Genomic DNA, 19,214 nt, shown 5'->3' on the forward strand with positions numbered 1-19,214 from the left:
CGTGTAATGTTTGCAAACAGCTGAAAAGTGAGCAGGGTTTGGAAGCGATCCACGAGTTGCTCTTCACCCACAACAAGAGGAAAGGCATTACAAGGAGGGCAGGTTCCACCTCTCAGCAGGCTGCTATCTCCAGCAAGCAGAGGCTGCCTCTGTGCCTGTCTAATCAGAGTGCTGACACGGGTGGGAGGAGGAGGCTCTGACTTCCCTCTCACAGGCTGCTGTCTGCTGATGTAAAGCTGGCAACGAAGCAAACCCATTAGAAATCACAGCAAAAAAGAGAAAATCCTGTAAGGTACTAAGGCAAAGCAGAACTACACCTCTGGTTAAGACACCTTGCATGAACCGACAGATAGCTAAGTACTAGTGGACTGCACGTCATCTGACACAGCAGGAAGTGCTTGTAAAGTAGTGGGAGGCTGGTTATGCGGGCTAGTTTGACATGGGCTAGAGAAGAGACCCCCTGTATCTGCACTGTCCAGCACCAGGATGGCAGCATCCAGCAACTCCAGCTTGTCAGGCTCCTCTGTATCCTCAGGTAGGCGCATCTGATTTCTGTGTTGTTGTTCTTTGGCATTCATCCTTTAGAAAATGATTAACACACATGCATTTCTGTAGAAGTCTGCTGGGGTTTAGTTGTGTAGTAGTGAGTGCATTGACAGGTGCACTGTATGCATTATGCAAGTTAAAATTATACTTCTCATTGGTGATTATAAAAAGGTTCGGAATGATACATTTGTTTAGGTAATAAGAAATAAATAGAGCTATAATATAACATATTCTTCAATTTCGTCTTTCATTAGGATATAGTCAGCCTTATCTTCAACTGTAATAGCAAAATAATATTGTATAGATAAATTAATAATTTAGAACGCTAAAATACTTGTTTTACTAGTAATTATCATATGTTTGACACTCTGCCCTTATTTTGTTATTCTGGTATATTAATGTCTTTCATCTCTGAACTCTAGTATATTTATATACACTTCATACTGTATGCTCATTGTCCAGTGATGTTTCTCCTGCACGTTGAGAATCACTTTAACCCCTTACTGTCTAGATTTGCATGCCTTGCCCTGAGAACCATACACCTGCACAAGCCTCAAGTTTCTATTCAGTACTGCAGTCATACATTAATGTGCCACAGTTGCCACGGACTCACTGCCCCTTTTTCAGAATGCCGATAACCCAGCAGTGCAAGGGGGTTCACTTACCTGCCATTGTCAGTGATATCCTATAGAAAGAGCAGAATTCATTTTAGTCACTTGTTTGCATATTTCACATTAACCTTTTCACTGGCAGTAGAGCCCGGACATATCACAACTGCAGTCATTTACTGTGATCATGTCATTGAGGGTTTATATAAGCAAGGGTTTTTAGCTGTTATTAATATTAACATCAGTGGGGCATATTATAGTTAATCCAGGGAGCTTTAGAAGTGTGTAAAAAATACTATGGCAAACAACTAATATCCTTAAGTTATTGAACAATATTGTGTATGTGTGTGAGTGCACACACACATTATCTATCTATCTATCTATCTATCTATCTATCTATCTATCTATCTATCTATCTATCATCTATCATCTATCTACATAGATATATATATATATATATGCATATGTTTATATATGTGAGTGTGTGTATACTGTATATAAACTTCAAATAGTGAAAACTGGTATTTGTAAATGACAGTTTAATTTACATTATGAAATAATGGATTAAAGTGCTTTTAGTTACAGAACTGTTTTTAAGGTTAATGTACTGATATCAAATTGATAAAGTAATAATGTAGAAGTCATTTACTACTGCTCGATGGTTAAGTCTCTTAGTGCATTTGGAAGAAAAAAGCTTTCTGTGACTCACCTCTTCAATTCTTTTGTTAGTCTGTGGATTTAGGTGAAGATAGATGTGTCAAGTTTGGAAATGAGGTTTCATTAAATAAGTTATAAATTGCAGGTTTCCTCACTGGAAAGACACTTACTGCTTCAATGAATTTAGCGGCATCAGACAAAGCTAATACAACGAATATACATCAATATTTGTTTATTTTTAGTACACTTTAAATAAAATAACACAACATATGATTACATTTTATTACATTTATCAATATTTTTTTCTGTATTCTGAGTTAAGAATTTTCATTTACAATAGAATATATTCTCAAATTTAAAAAGATGTTTTTTTTCCACACATTTCAGAATATAATATACAGGCATACCTGGTTTTATTGCGCTTCACTTTATTGCGCCTCACAGATATCGCTCTTTGTACAAATTAAAGTTTTGTGTCAAACCTGTGTCGAACAAGTCTATTGGCGCTATTTTTCCAACATATATACACATATACACATATAAATAAACATGTATACACATATATACCCGTGAAATCATATGTATACACATAGATACACATGTATACACATATATACACACCTATATATATATATATATATATATATATATATACACACACCACCAACAAAAAAATGATGATTCACTGAATGCTCAGATGATGGTTAGCATTTTTTAATTAAAGTGAAGGTAAAGTTTTAACTATATGAATACACTAATAAATAAGTCATAGTTTTACTAAGTCAATCGCTAACTTTTTTCCCCCCAATGCGTTTTATATTTATGTAATAAAAAGGCTTTATATTTGCCTACAGTTACGATCTTAACTCCTCCCAACAGCTACTTCCCTATCTTTGAGTTAGTGACGTATAGAGCAGTCCCACCCGCTCTATACGTGTCTCCAAAGTGTATTCACGATGATCCGTCGAACTGCGCATGCGCATATCTGCGATCAGTATCAGTAATGCGCATGTGGTAATCGGCTACTTGGCATATCAATAAAAATAGAAATAGTCATGGGCGAAACAGGAGCATGCTTGTATTGCAAGACCAACAAATAATTCTGAACGCATCCGCAGATCATCCGGGAGGTAAATGACATAGATTGATGGCCGCCTAACGGTCAGAATTTCAATAGGCTGCAAAGAAAACGTGACCAGAGATGAAAAAAAAAATACGGGTTAAATTTGCCGAACAAAAAATGTGAGTATAAATGGCAAAAACTGAGTTTATAATTACAATTTTAAAAATGATGAATTAAACTCATATTCATTTAGGGGAACAAGTGTTATTAGATCTTGAGACCGAGTTAACTTTACCTTCACTTTAAGGTACGTACATTGTTTTTTTTAGACATAATGCTATTGTACGCTTAATAGACTACAGTATGGTGTAAATATAACTTGTAAATGCACCGGGAAACAAAAAAAATAGTGTGACTCACTTTATTGCTATATTCACTTTATTGCGGTGGTCTGGAACCAAACCCACAATATCTCTGAGGTACCGCCTGTATTAGGGATTTTTTTTATGGATATATGTTTTCGTAAAACTACTGTGATAGCCAGTACCTTCTGCTTATTCTGATAGCATTTACACAGATAGGTGTTATTTTGAAAATCATTCTTAAAGCAAACCTCTCAACTGTCCCAGATATTGTGAGATTGACATGGGTTAGGAGGCTCCACCCTTCTGTCAAAGCCACACCCCTCAGCTCCCTCTTTTACAAAGTGTCTGGAAAAAATTTGAAGGGACATTATACTCCAAATCTAATTAAATAATTATTCATATTAACCCCTTAACGACAGCAACAAATCCTGTACATCACCTGTCGCAAGGGGTTTTCAGGGCTTTTACAGCGCAGGTCTCGCTGCTGTCAGTGAGACCAGTGCAATGAGACCCCTAGATGCACAATGTTAAGGGTTTAAAAACAAATTTGTATAGCACTTTCAATAATCTTCATGTAATTTCTTGAAATTGTAGTTTTGCTCCCCTCAGAAAGACTGGAGTGCAACCAGTGTAAGCTTGATATGCACAGGAGATCATTTATATATGTTCCTAACAGGCCACATTAAGAGATACAATAAGGAGATACAAAAAAAATGTAGTGGTTTCTTCAAGAGGTGTGTTTATGTACTGTAAAACTATGTAAATTGAACTAACAGTGACTCTTTTAAATGTTTTTAAAACATTTATTTCAATGTAGTAATTTTTTATTCATAAAAACATTTTAATGTCCCTTTGCCATCCATAATTGCAAGTGTTCTACAAAGATAAACATAATTGTATCTTTACCAGGAATTCCTTTACTATATATGTTGATTATACTGTTAGATTCACATTGTACCCCTTTCATGAAGGAGATATTTCATTGCAGAGTTGTACTTAGTGGCAGAGGATTATTACAACTTCTTATGTTTATGCAACAGAGGCAGTGTGTGTTCAGTGCCTTCTTTCCTACAGAATTGGCCCCGGATGCACTTGACTTTTACAGTGTATTCATTTTAATCAATACACTGTTTGCGTGTTTTCCATAAATGCTGTACATTTCCTGTGATTTTGTCTTGTAAGAGGACAGCACACAATGCTAGTTAAATACAGTTATATTATATAGTGCATGAAGTGAATAGTTATGTTGCATTATATTGAACAGGTTGTTATGATTTATTTGGGAAAACAGGGGCAAATAAATATGAAGTTCTTGGCTGATAAACAGGGCTGCAACACATTGTAGCCATTTCTAACAGTGGGCTCGCTTCCATTGAGCCGTTAAAAATGGATCCGTAAGCTACCGAAGCGGCCGACAGTTAAAATTAATTTGCGGCTTCATTTTAGTAACAGATTTCCATTGAAAAGTTTTCCGATTTGCGTGCGGTCGCTCTTTTCGTGTAGGTGTAAGTTAGTGTTGTGTTAATGCTTCCACCCGATGCCGGATTTCTAAAACATTAATAGGTTACTATGGTAACCCAACCTTAGACTACACTCGATCGCATATATATGGCGCCGCGTATATTTTCCCCGTCGCTCGCTGTTAAAATAAAATCCGATGCCGGATTTCTAAAACATTAATAGGTTACTATGGTAACCCGACCTTACACTATACTCAATTGCATATACGGCGCAGCATACAAGTGCACCTAACGCATGTGCAATATATACCTCTCAACCGCAACCCCCCCACCGCAATAACTAATGTATTACCCCTAATCCGCCAACCCCCATATCGCAAAGTATCTATTTAAACTATTAACCTCTAATCCACCATGCCCCCATATCGCAATTAACCTATTTAAGCTATTAACCCCTAAACCGCCATGCCCACAATGCAATATAGCCATTTAAACTATTAACCTCTAATCTGCTATGCCCCACAACGCAATCTAGCTATTTAAACTATTAACCCCTAATCTGCCATGCCCCACAATGCAATCTATCCATTTAAACTATTAACCTCTAAACTGCCATGCCCTCATATCGCAAATAACTAATCACTAAGCCCCCTAACCTAATACCCCCTAAATTAACCCCATTACATAAATTAAAATAAATAATCAAATAAAATTATTTGATTCTTCAAATTCAAATCAGCCAATAGGATGAGAGCTACTGAAATCCTATTGGCTGATTTGAACAGCCAATAGGATTTCATTAGCTCTCATCCTATTGGCTGATTTGAAATTTTTTTTTGGAGGGGTTTGGTGATCGTACGAAGAGGGTCCTCCACGCTCCTTGGCTCCATGGTCACCGGTCTTCAGTTCCTCGGTCGCCGGTCTTCAGTTCCGCGGTCCTGGATGAAGATATAAGAGGTCGCCGCTTAGAAGAAGACTTCACCGCCGGACTTCAGGAACCGTGAGTACCTATCTGGGGGTTAGATTTTTTTATTTTATTTTTTAATTTTTTTTAGATTAGGGATTTTGGGCAGTTGTCAAAGAGCTGAATGCCCTTTTAAGGGCAGTAAAAGAGCTGAATGCCCTTTTAATGGCACTGCCCATACAAATGCCCCTTTAGGGGCAATGGGTAGTTTAGGATTTTTTGTGTTAGTTTTTTTTTTGGGGGGGATAAGTGGGTGGGGGGGTTTTACTGTTTGAGGGAGCTTAGTTTTTTTTGAAGGTAAAAGAGCTGTTTAACTTAAAGGGACACTAAACCCAAAATGTTTCTCTTGTGATTCAGATAGAGCATGCAATTTTAAGCAACTTTCTAATTTACTCTTATTATCAATTTTTTCTTCATTCTCTTGCTATCTTTATAAGAAAAAGAAGACATCTAAGTTTTTTTCTTGGTTCAGGACTCTGGACAGCAGTTTTTGATTGGTGGATGTATTTATCCACCAATCAACAAGGAGAACCTAGGTTGTTCACCAAAAATGGGCCGGCATCTAAACTTACATTCTTGCATTTCAAATAAAGATACCAAGAGAATAAAGAACATTTGATAATAGGAGTAAATAAGAAAGTTGCTTAAAATGTCATGCTCTATATGAATCACAGAAGAAAGAATTTGGGTTCAGTGTCCCTTTAAGGCAATTCCCTACAAAAGGCCCTTTTAAGGGCTATTGGTAGTTTAGTATTAGATTAGGGGGTGTTTTTTGGGGGGGGAGGCTTTTTTATTTTCATAGGGATTAGGTTTAATTTTTGATAATTTGGTTTATTATTTTATGTAGTGTTAGACTTTTTTTATTTTTTGTAATTTTAGTTTAATTTAAACTTATTTTTTTTATTTTTAAAGTAATGTTAGTTTTTTTTAATTTTAATTGTAATTTAGGATTTTTTTTATATATGTAATGGGGTTAATTTAGGGGGTGTTAGGTTAGGGGGCTTAGTGATTAGTTATTTGCTTTGTGGGGTTTAGCGGTTTTGGCGTTAATAGATTTATTAGGTTAATTGCGATGTGGGTTAATGGTGGATTAGGGGTTAATAGATTTATTAGGTTAATTGCAATGTGGGTGAATGGCTGATTAGGGGTTAATAGTTTAATTAGAAACTTTGCGATATGGGGGCATGGTGGATTAGGGGTTAATAGTTTTAATAACTAGTTTGCGTTGTGGGGCATGGCTGATTAGGGTTTAATCGATTTATTATAAATTGCGAAGTGGAGGGGATGGCGGATAGAGGGGTTTTGACGTGTCGGGTTAGATTTAAATGGGAAAAAGGTCTCAAAGAGCAACTTTTTCCTGTTTTACACCTAGTTGAGCTGGGTGTAATTTTTGTTATGACAGTGTATTAAGCAGCCTCCGACAGTGTATTAACGGTTTGCGCAGGCATTGGAAACCGGGTATTATTTAAAGATTAGCAGCTTCTGATACTTTGTATGGTACACGATAATGTTTTCGTCAACCGGTGTCCGGTTGCCAAAATTGAGTTATAACGGGCCGTTGGAAGCAGTCGATAAACGATATTGCTCTACAAATACCCGATAATAATTGCTTCCAACAGCTTATTTATTGGTTGCGCTTGCGAGTGCACGCAAACCGAATTGCAGCTCAATGGAAACGAGCTCTGTCACGGGTGATGATCACAATCTTTCAGGTGTTGTCTTCCTATAGTGATTTCTGAATGTTGTCTGGTATTGTCAGCGTGTTTTTCCAGCAATCACAATCATAAAATCTCTCTTTAAATAATAACTCCCAAGTACAAAGGTGATAACGCTCCAAAACATAAAAAAATTCCTTAAAGTATAGGGCAATTTTTCAGCAAACCGATAATGAAAAAAGTGCTGCCCATAAACATAGGAAATATCTGATTGACATTGCAAAGGATTGTTGACATGCAGATAATTATCACTAGTCGATTGTGATCAGGTTGTCTGTGTTTTCTTCTTATGAATTTACCACAGGGTATGCATTTATGTAAAAAGTACAAATACGCTTTTGCCATACAAGTAGAAATGATTAACAAAGTGTAACAGATATATATGTTTTAGGAAGTAATGTGGGTGTATTTAAGCAAATTTATATTGAAATTTATGTGAGTACTTTTTCCCCCTATTGATTTTAAAAGGATAGTAAACATTTTTTATTTATTTTTTCCCATCATTTATTGTTTTAAAAGCATTGCAGTACTTACAACTAAAAGCTCCACTGTAGACTTTCCTTTTCTGAAAACCTTTTTAACAGTGTATATTTGTAGTGATAAAGGATTCATAGTCTATATGCAGAAAAATTAGGTGCCAGCAGTGTTTAGTTATGGAGCAGGCCAGCTGTATTGCCATTCTGTACTACAGTTATAGGGATACTGAGCCCAATTTTTTTATTTCATGATTCAGATAGATCATGCAATTTTAAGTAACTTTCTAATTTATTCCTATTATCATGTTTTTGTTCTCTTAGGATCTTTATTTAAAAAGCAGCGAGGTAAGCTTACGAGACGGCCCATTTTTTATTCCGCACCCTGGAAAGTGCTTGCTGATTGGTGGCTGCATTTAGCCACCAATCAGCAAGCTCTACCCAGGTGCTGAATCAAAGATGGGCTGGCTTGTTGTTTCAAATAAAGATACCAAAAGAACAAAGACAAATTGATAATTAGAGTAAATGAGAAGTTGCTTAAAATTGCATGCTCTATCTGCATCATGAAAAAAAAAATTTGGGTTTAGTATCCCTTAAAAAAGTTCAATGTAGGGAGCTGGCAGCTCAGCATTAAAAGGAGTGCCCAACAGGGTGTAAATATACTGTTAAAAGCTTTTTGCAGAAAAAAATGTCCCCGCAAAATTAGGGTTCTCCTAAGGGAAAGTCATATTTTTACCTAGTAAATTATAAAACTATACAGAACACACACACACCTAAACAGTATTTGAAAAGCAAACTATTAAACCATAGAAATTCAATCTCTGAGTTTCTAGGGAGACACATAAATAGGTTTTCACATAACTGTTTCCAGAGGTGTACAAAATAATAAAAAAACCCTAGCATAAATATATCAATGGAAACGTGTGGCTGTACACATAAGATGCAAATGCTTTTAAAAAGGTGGCCCATTGGCATCACAAATTGGAAACTGAATTAATTTTAATCTATTTTAAACCCATTTTCCACATGTTTATCTAATTTTTCTGGTTTATTTTGCGCCACAAAAGCTTCTCAGATATTTTGCATTGATTATAGTCCACCAGCTTTCACATTACTTTTGGATTTATCTAATAAATGAAAACCCATTTGGGCTTGTTTAGAATGGCATATTTTGGCTGTGTTCATCTTTATTTAAAAATATTTTAAGTTTTTTGCTTGTGCTCAGTTTCCGTGTTAATAAACAGTCATTGCCTTATTAGGTAAAAAAAAGTTACAAATATAACTCAGGTCACCTAAAGCAACAGTCTTCTCCAGAATGTTTATTGTTTAAAGAGATAGACAATCCCTTTATTACCCATTCCCCAGTTTTGCCTAACCAACACAGCTATATTAATATACTTTTTACCTCTGTAATTACATTGTATCTAAGCCTCTGAAGAGTGACCCCTTATTTCAGTTCTTTTGGCAGACTTGCATTTTAGCCAATCAGTGCTGAATCCTAGGTAACTCCACGGGAGTAAGCGCAATGTTATCTATATGGCACACATGAACTAGTGCTGTCTAGCTGTAAAGAACTGTCAAAATGCTCTGAGATAAGACGCGGCCTTCAAGGGCTTAGAAATTAGCATATGAGCCTACCTAGGTTTAGCTTTCAACAAAGAATACAAATAGAACAAAGTAAATTTCATGATAAAAGTAAATTTGAAAGTTGTTTGAAATTGCATGCCCTATCTGAATCATGAAAGTTTAATTTTGACTAGACTGTCCATTTAAATTGAGACTTGCACACAACTCAAATACAATTATCAGAATGTTCACGTTTAGTGATAAACTAGTGCATATTATTAGTTAAATTGATGTTCCTATTGGTTAGATAATGTAATTTTTGCTATACTGACTCTGGAACCTGAAAATAGTGCCTAGAATCCATGGAGCACTGCTGGTCATGACCAAAAAACAGCCAGTGAGCCAGTTTCCAGCCCATGCCAATCACCGACTGTATTCAGCTTGCAATCTGCAATGCTTTATAGCTCCAGAGCTAAAATGTACCTATGTGTTTAACAACTGTTGCAAGGTTAAACACATTGAGTTCAACAGAGTGTTGGGTTAAAGTATGTGCTTAAGCAAATATTGCACTACAGTGAAAAACAAAATGCATTCAGATTCATAAGGACGTCATCACTATTTTTAATTCTATTACTTGCTATGTATTACTTTTTCTTTGGCAGCATATATTTTGCTTTTTTTGTAGGTCTGTGGAAACCCCAGCAAATCTCTTCCCTCATAAAAAGCATGATAAAGCCAGTTTATAGTTTTTCATACGTTTAGTTAATCCAAGTTTTGGAAAACGTGATGTCTTTGGTTATATTGTAAATTTAATTTGACGACGCTGTAAAAGAGAAAGAACATTTATTATTTATACAGTAAACACTAATGCACTAGAATGAAGGCCCATTGTTTGATAGATTTGTAAGGACCTTTACAGATGCTAAAAACATAATTTATGCTTACCTGATAAATTCCTTTCTTCTGTAGTGTGATCAGTCCACGGGTCATCATTACTTCTGGGATATTACTCCTCCCCAACAGGAAGTGCAAGAGGATTCACCCAGCAGAGCTGCATATAGCTCCTCCCCTCTACGTCACTCCCAGTCATTCGACCAAGGACCAACGAGAAAGGAAAAGCCAAGGGTGAAGTGGTGACTGGAGTATAAATTAAAAAATATTTACCTGCCTTAAAAACAGGGCGGGCCGTGGACTGATCACACTACAGAAGAAAGGAATTTATCAGGTAAGCATAAATTATGTTTTCTTCTGTTAAGTGTGATCAGTCCACGGGTCATCATTACTTCTGGGATACCAATACCAAAGCAAAAGTACACGGGTGACGGGAGGGATAGGCAGGCTCTTTATACAGAAGGAACCACTGCCTGAAGAACCTTTCTCCCAAAAATAGCCTCCGATGAAGCAAAAGTGTCAAATTTGTAAAATTTGGAAAAAGTATGAAGCGAAGACCAAGTTGCAGCCTTGCAAATCTGTTCAACAGAGGCCTCATTCTTGAAGGCCCAAGTGGAAGCCACAGCTCTAGTAGAATGAGCTGTAATTCTTTCAGGAGGCTGCTGTCCAGCAGTCTCATAAGCTAAACGAATTATGCTACGAAGCCAAAAAGAAAGAGAGGTAGCGGAAGCTTTTTGACCTCTCCTCTGCCCAGAGTAAATGACAAACAGAGAAGACGTTTGTCGAAATTCCTTAGTTGCCTGTAAGTAAAATTTTAGAGCACGGACTACATCCAGGTTGTGCAGTAGACGTTCCTTCTTTAAAGAAGGATTTGGGCATAAAGAAGGAACAACAATCTCTTGATTGATATTCCTGTTAGTAACTACCTTAGGTAAGAACCCAGGTTTAGTACGCAGGACTACCTTATCCGAATGAAAAATCAAATAAGGAGAATCACAATGTAAGGCTGATAATTCAGAGACTCTTCGAGCCGAGGAAATAGCCATTAAAAATAGAACTTTCCAAGATAACAACTTTATATCAATGGAATGAAGGGGTTCAAACGGAATGCCCTGTAAAACATTAAGAACAAGGTTTAAACTCCATGGTGGAGCAACAGTTTTAAACACAGGCTTAATCCTGGCCAAAGCCTGACAAAAAGCCTGGACGTCAGGAACTTCTGACAGACGTTTGTGTAACAGAATGGATAGAGCTGAGATCTGTCCCTTTAATGAACTAGCAGATAAACCCTTTTCTAAACCTTCTTGTAGAAAAGACAATATCCTAGGAATCCTAACCTTACTCCAAGAGTAACCTTTGGATTCACACCAATATAGGTATTTACGCCATATCTTATGGTAAATCTTTCTGGTAACAGGTTTCCTAGCCTGTATTAAGGTATCAATAACTGACTCAGAAAACCCACGTCTTGATAAAATCAAGCGTTCAATTTCCAAGCAGTCAGCTTCAGAGAAGTTAGATTTTGATGTTTGAAGGGACCCTGTATCAGAAGGTCCTGTTTCAGAGGTAGAGACCAAGGTGGACAGGATGACATGTCCACCAGGTCTGCATACCAAGTCCTGCGTGGCCACGCAGGTGCTATTAGAATCACTGATGCTCTCTCTTGTTTGATTCTGGCAATCAATCGAGGAAGTAACGGGAAGGGTGGAAACACGTAAGCCATCCTGAAGTCCCAAGGTGCTGTCAGAGCATCTATCAGGACTGCTCCTGGATCCCTGGATCTGGACCCGTAACGAGGAAGCTTGGCGTTCTGTCGCGACGCCATGAGATCTATCTCTGGTTTGCCCCAACGTCGAAGTATTTGGGCAAAGACCTCCGGATGAAGTTCCCACTCCCCCGGATGAAAAGTCTGACGACTTAAGAAATCCGCCTCCCAGTTCTCCACTCCCGGGATGTGGATTGCTGACAGGTGGCAAGAGTGAGACTCTGCCCAGCGAATTATCTTTGATACTTCCATCATAGCTAGGGAGCTTCTTGTCCCTCCCTGATGGTTGATGTAAGCTACAGTCGTGATGTTGTCCGACTGAAACCTGATGAACCCCCAAGTTGTCAACTGGGGCCAAGCCAGGAGGGCATTGAGAACTGCTCTCAATTCCAGAATGTTTATTGGCAGGAGACTCTCCTCCTGACTCCATTGTCCCTGAGCCTTCAGAGAATTTCAGACGGCACCCCAACCTAGAAGGCTGGCGTCTGTTGTTACAATTGTCCAGTCTGGTCTGCTGAATGGCATCCCCCTGGACAGATGTGGCCGAGAAAGCCACCATAGAAGAGAATTTCTGGTCTCTTGATCCAGATTCAGAGAAGGGGATAAGTCTGAGTAATCCCCATTCCACTGACTTAGCATGCACAGTTGCAGTGGTCTGAGGTGTAAGCGTGCAAAGGGTACTATGTCCATTGCCGCTACCATTAAGCCGATTACCTCCATGCATTGAGCCACTGACGGGTGTTGAATGGAATGAAGGGTGCGGCAAGCACTTTGAAGTCTTGTTAGCCTGTCCTCTGTCAGGTAAATCTTCATTTCTACAGAATCTATAAGAGTCCCCAGGAAGGGAACTCTTGTGAGTGGAACGAGTGAACTTTTCTTTTCGTTCACCTTCCATCCATGTGACCTTAGAAATGCCAGCACTAACTCTGTATGAGACTTGGCAGTTTGAAAGCTTGAAGCTTGTATCAGAATGTTGTCTAGGTATGGAGCTACCGAGATTCCCCGCGGTCTTAGTACCGCCAGAAGAGCACCCAGAACCTTTGTGAAGATTCTTGGAGCTGTAGCCAATCCGAATGGAAGAGCCACAAACTGGTAATGCCTGTCTAGGAAGGCAAACCTTAGGTACCGATAATGATCTTTGTGAATCGGTATGTGAAGGTAAGCATCTTTTAAATCTACAGTGGTCATGTACTGACCCTCTTGGATCATAGCTAAAATTGTCCGAATAGTCTCCATCTTGAACGATGGAACTCTTAGGAATTTGTTTAGGATCTTTAAGTCCAGGATTGGTCTGAAAGTTCCCTCTTTTTTGGGAACCACAAACAGATTTGAGTAAAACCCCTGTCCCTGTTCCGATCGTGGAACTGGATGGATTACTCCCATTAACAAGAGCTCTTGTACGCAGCGTAGAAACGCCTCTTTCTTTGTCTGGATTGTTGACAATCTTGACAGATGAAATCTCTCTCTTGGAGGAGAGTATTTGAAGTCCAGAAGGTATCCCTGAGATATTATCTCTAGCGCCCAGGGATCCTGAACATCTCTTGCCCAAGCCTGGGCGAAGAGAGAAAGTCTGCCCCCCACTAGATCCGATCCCGGATCGGGGGCCCTCAATTCATGCTGTTTTAGGGGCAGCAGCAGGTTTCCTAGTCTGCTTGCCCTTGTTCCAGGACTGGTTAGGTTTCCAGCCTTGTCTGTAGCGAGCAACAGCTCCTTCCTGTTTTGGTGCAGAGGAAGTTGATGCTGCTCCTGCTTTGAAATTACGAAAGGAACGAAAATTAGACTGTCTAGTCTTGGCTTTGGCTTTGTCCTGAGGCAGGGCATGGCCTTTACCTCCTGTAATGTCAGCGATAATCTCTTTCAACCCGGGCCCGAATAAGGTCTGCCCTTTGAAAGGTATATTAAGCAATTTAGACTTAGAAGTAACATCAGCTGACCAGGATTTTAGCCACAGCGCCCTGCGTGCCTGAATGGCGAATCCTGAATTCTTCGCCGTAAGTTTAGTAAGATGTACTACGGCCTCCGAAATGAATGAATTAGCTAGTTTAAGGACTCTAAGCCTGTCCGTAATGTCGTCCAGAGTAGCTGAACCAATGTTCTCTTCCAGAGACTCAATCCAGAATGCCGCTGCAGCCGTGATCGGCGCAATGCATGCAAGGGGTTGCAATATAAAACCTTGTTGAACAAACATTTTCTTAAGGTAACCCTCTAATTTTTTATCCATTGGATCTGAAAAAGCACAGCTATCCTCCACCGGGATAGTGGTACGCTTAGCTAAGGTAGAAACTGCTCCCTCCACCTTAGGGACCGTTTGCCATAAGTCCCTTGTGGTGGCGTCTATTGGAAACATTTTTCTAAATATCGGAGGGGGTGAGAACGGCACACCGGGTCTATCCCACTCCTTAGTAACAATTTCAGTAAGTCTCTTAGGTATAGGAAAAACCTCAGTACTCGTCGGTACCGCAAAATATTTATCCAACCTACACATTTTCTCTGGTATTGCAACTGTGTTACAATCATTCAGAGCCGCTAACACCTCCCCTAGTAATACACGGAGGTTTTCCAGTTTAAATTTAAAATTTGAAATATCTGAATCCAGTCTGTTTGGGTCAGAACCGTCACCCACAGAATGAAGCTCTCCGTCCTCATGTTCTGCCACCTGTGACGCAGTGTCTGACATGGCCCTAATATTATCAGCGCACTCTGTTCTCACCCCAGAGTGATCACGCTTACCTCTTAGCTCTGGTAATTTAGCCAAAACCTCAGTCATAACAGTAGCCATATCCTGTAATGTGATTTGTAATGGCCGCCCAGATGTACTCGGCGCTACAATATCACGCACCTCCCTCTGAGCGGGAGATGTAGGTACTGACACGTGAGGCGAGTTAGTCGGCATAACTCTCCCCTCGTTGTTTGGTGAAATTTGTTCAATTTGTACAGATTGACTTTTATTTAAAGTAGCATCAATACAGTTAGTACATAAATTTCTATTGGGCTCCACTTTGGCATTGCAACAAATGACACAGGTATCATCCTCTGAATCAGACATGTTTAACACACTAGCAAATAAACTTGTAACTTGGAAATACAATTCAATTAGAATAATATTAAAACGTACTGTGCCTTTAAGAAGCACAGAAGATCTATGACAGTTGAAAATTAATAAATTGAAACAGTTATAGCCTCAATCCTTGTAAATAACACAACTTTAGCAAAGGTTTAATCCCATTAGCAAAGATAACAAATTCTGAAAGCAGGAAACAAATTACAGAATAAACGTTTTTTATCTCAGTCAAACTATAATTCTCACAGCTCTGCTGAGAGAAATTACCTCCCTCAAAATAAGTTTTGAAGACCCCTGAGCTCTGTAGAGATGAACCGGATCATGCAGGGAATACAATGAGTTGCTGACTGAAATATTTGATGCAGTAAAAGCGCCAAAAAAACGGCCCCTCCCCCTCACACACAGCAGTGAGGGAGAACAGAAACTGTCAGAAAACAGATTAAGCAACTGCCAAGTGGAAAAATAGTGCCCAAACATTTATTCACTCAGTACCTCAGTAAATGAAAACGATTTTACATTCCAGCAAAAACGTTAAACATAATCTCTAGTTATTAAACAGCTTTATGTATTTCTTACAGTGTAATTCTAGTGAAGTACCATTCCCCAGAATACTGAAGTGTAAAGTATACATACATGACATTATATCGGTATGGCAGGATTTTCTCATCAATTCCATTGTCAGAAAATAAAAACTGCTACATACCTCTATGCAGATTCATCTGCTCGCTGTCCCCTGATCTGAAGTTTACCTCTCCTCAGATGGCCGAGAAACAGCAATATGATCTTAACTACTCCGGCTAAAATCATAACAAAAACTCTGGTAGATTCTTCTTCAAACTCTGCCAGAGAGATAATAACACACTCCGGTGCTATTTTAAAATAACAAACTTTTGATTGAAGATATAAAACTAAGTATAATCACCATAGTCCTCTCACACATCCTATCTAGTCGTTGGGTGCAAGAGAATGACTGGGAGTGACGTAGAGGGGAGGAGCTATATGCAGCTCTGCTGGGTGAATCCTCTTGCACTTCCTGTTGGGGAGGAGTAATATCCCAGAAGTAATGATGACCCGTGGACTGATCACACTTAACAGAAGAAAGTAAACACAGTTTTCAACCTTACCATGAGAGTATATGTAGATATGCAGCTAAAGAGCATGCATCTTAAAGGGACACATTTAAATGTTCATGAGTGCATTTACATTTAAAATAGAAGCATGTTTGCAATATACTTCCATTAGTAAAATGCTTCTATCAAAAGGTATGATTGTTTTTTAGTGGCAATACATTGACACAACACACACCACTGGCAGTTCTTTGTGCATATAAGGTTTTTTTAATTCTGATCCTCTACTCATTATTATTATTATTATTATTATTTATTTGTATAGCGCCGCAAAATTCAGTAGTGCTGGGTACAGAGAAAAGGGTATACAACAGGGATTTATGATAAGATACAAATACATAACAGACTAAACAGATCTAGTACAAGAGGAAGAGGGCCCTGCTCCGGAGAGCTTACAGTCTACAGGTTGAGGGTGCAGAGACATAAGTTTTGGGGGTACCTTGTCACATGGATTGTGGTTGCAGCAGTGAGTCAGGCAGTTCAAGAATTATTTTGGTTAGAATAAAAAACAGAGGAGAGATGGTAAGCCTCTCGGAATACGTGGGTTTACAAGGAGGGTCTGAAACTACAAGGTTGGAGACAGTCTGATGGGGTAGAGGGTTCCAGAGGACAGGCGCTGCGCGTGGTCAGGAATTTTTGGAGATGAGAGAGGAAATATAGCTGAGTGAGGCTGTTGAGTGCTTTGTAATTAGGGCTAATACTTTAAATTGTATTCTGGAGTGTATGGGGAGCCAGTGTAGATTCTGGCAGAGCGGAACAGCTGATGTTGATTGGCGACTTATGTGGATGAGTCTAGCTGAAGCATACATAATAGATTGGAGGTGGGAGAGGTGGTTCTTGGAGTAGCCATTTAGAAGTAGATTGCAGTTGTTGATGCGTGACAAAATGAGGGAATTAATTAGTATTTTTTAAGTTTCTTTAGTAAGACAAGATGAATTCTATAACTGTTGCGTAGCTGTTCAAGGCATGATTTGGTAAGCACTTATATATGTGGGGTGAATGTGAGTTCTGAGTTAAGTGCGGCCCCAAGACAGCGGACCAGGGGTCAGGTGCTGAGAATAATATAGCATATGTGTGTATGCCACTGAAACAGTAATTACTTTTACTAGAACCATTTTTGGTAATGGAAGTATATTGTGAAAATGCTTCTATTTAAAATTAAAATGTGTTCAAGCAAACATCAATTTTTTACCTTTCCATCCCTTAACGACCAAGGACGTACGCCACACGTCCTCAAAAAAAATACAGTTAATGACCGAGGACGTGTGGCGTACGTCCTTGGTCTGGAAAACAGCTGGAAACAATCCTGCTCGCTTCCAGCTGCTTTCCGGTTATTGCAGTGATGCCTCAATATTGAGGCATCCTGCAATAACCCCCCTTGGCCATCCGATGCAGAGAGAGCCACTCTGTGGCCCTCTCTGCACCGGACATCGGTGGCCGGTATCGTTGGTGGGTGGGAGCAAGTCTGGGAGGCGGGTGGGCGGCCATCGATGTGCCGAGTGGAGTGGAGGGGGGCGGGATCGGGGGCGGGACAGACGGGAGCGTGCACGGGGGGCGGCGGGGGCGGGCGCATGCACAGGGCGGGAGCAGGAGGGAACCGCTACACTGCAGAAAAAAAAATAATAAACTTTAAAAAAAAAAAATATATTTAAAATAAATAATTGATCATCTAAGGGTTCTGGAAGGGGTGGGGGGTTGGTCTTGGGGGGGGGGAAGCTACACTACAGAAAAGGGCAATAAAAAAATAAAAAAAACATACTTTTTGTTACTAAACTGTTGCTAAACTAAGATGGAGCCCATTAAGGCAGAGGGGGAGGGTTAGAAAGCTGTTTGGTGGGGGATCAGTGAGGTTGGGGGCTAAGGGGGGATCCTACACAGCAGCATATGTAAATATGTTTTTTTTTTTTTTAAAAAAAAGCCCAGATATAGCTTTTATTTTAGTACTGGCAGAGTTTCTGCCAGTACTTAAGATGGCGGGGAGAATTGTGGGGTGGGAGAGGGAAGAGAGCTGTTTGGGAGGGATCAGGGGGTCTGATGTTTTAGGTGGGAGGCTGAGCTCTACACTAAAGCTAAAATTAACCCTGCAGGCTCCCTACAAGCTACATAATTAACCCCATCACTGCTAGCCATAATACACGTGTGATGCGCAGCGGCATTTGACGGCCTTCTAATTACCACAAAGCAACGCCAAAGCCATATATGTCTGCTATTTATGAACAAAGGGGATCCCATAGAAGCATTTACAACCATTTGTGCCATAATTGCACAAGCTGTTTGTAAATGATTTCAGAGAGAAACCTAAAATTGTGAAAAATTTAACGTTTTTTTTAATTTGATCGCATTTGGCGGTGAAATGGTGGCATGAAATATACCAAAATTGGCCTAGATCAATACTTGGGGTTGTCTACTACACTATACTAAAGCTAAAATTACCCCTAAAAGCTCCCTACATGCTCCCTAATTAACCCCTTCACTGCTGGGCATAATACACGTGTAGTGCGCAGTGGCATTTAGCAGCCTTTTAATTACCAAAAAGCAACGCCAAAGCCATATAAGTCTGCTATTTCTGAACAAAGGGGATCCCAGAAAAGAATTTACAACAATTTAAGCCATAATTGCACAAGCTGTTTGTAAATAATTTCAGTGAGAAACCAAAAGTTTGTGAAAAATTAGTGAAAAAGTGAACAATTTTTTGTATTTAATCGCATTTGGCGGTGAAATGATGGCATGAAATATACCAAAATGGGCCTAGATCAATACTTTGGGATGTCTACTAAAAAAAAATATATGCATGTCAATGGATATTCAGAGATTCCTGAAAGATATCAGTGTTCTAATGTAATTAGCGCTAATTTTGAAAAATAATGGTTTGGAAATAGCAAAGTGCTACTTGTATTTATGGCCCTATAACTTACAAAAAAAGCAAAGAAGATGTAAACATTGAGTATTTCTA

The 19,214-nt window shown here is 39.1% G+C and overlaps 1 protein-coding gene across 1 annotated transcript in view; it reads left to right on the top strand.

Annotated features, from left to right (window-relative positions):
• Window positions 1-219: 219 nt before the first annotated feature.
• The window catches only part of CHN2 (chimerin 2), a 964,914-nt gene continuing 945,919 nt past the window's right edge, over window positions 220-19,214 (top strand). The window contains exon 1 of the mRNA XM_053714191.1: window positions 220-535. Coding sequence (XP_053570166.1) covers window positions 487-535 — 49 coding nt within the window. The 5' untranslated portion in view covers window positions 220-486. The remainder of the gene's footprint in view (window positions 536-19,214) is intronic.

This window comes from Bombina bombina, chromosome 5 (assembly GCF_027579735.1).
Source record: "Bombina bombina isolate aBomBom1 chromosome 5, aBomBom1.pri, whole genome shotgun sequence".
Classification (NCBI taxonomy): Eukaryota; Metazoa; Chordata; class Amphibia; order Anura; family Bombinatoridae; genus Bombina; species Bombina bombina.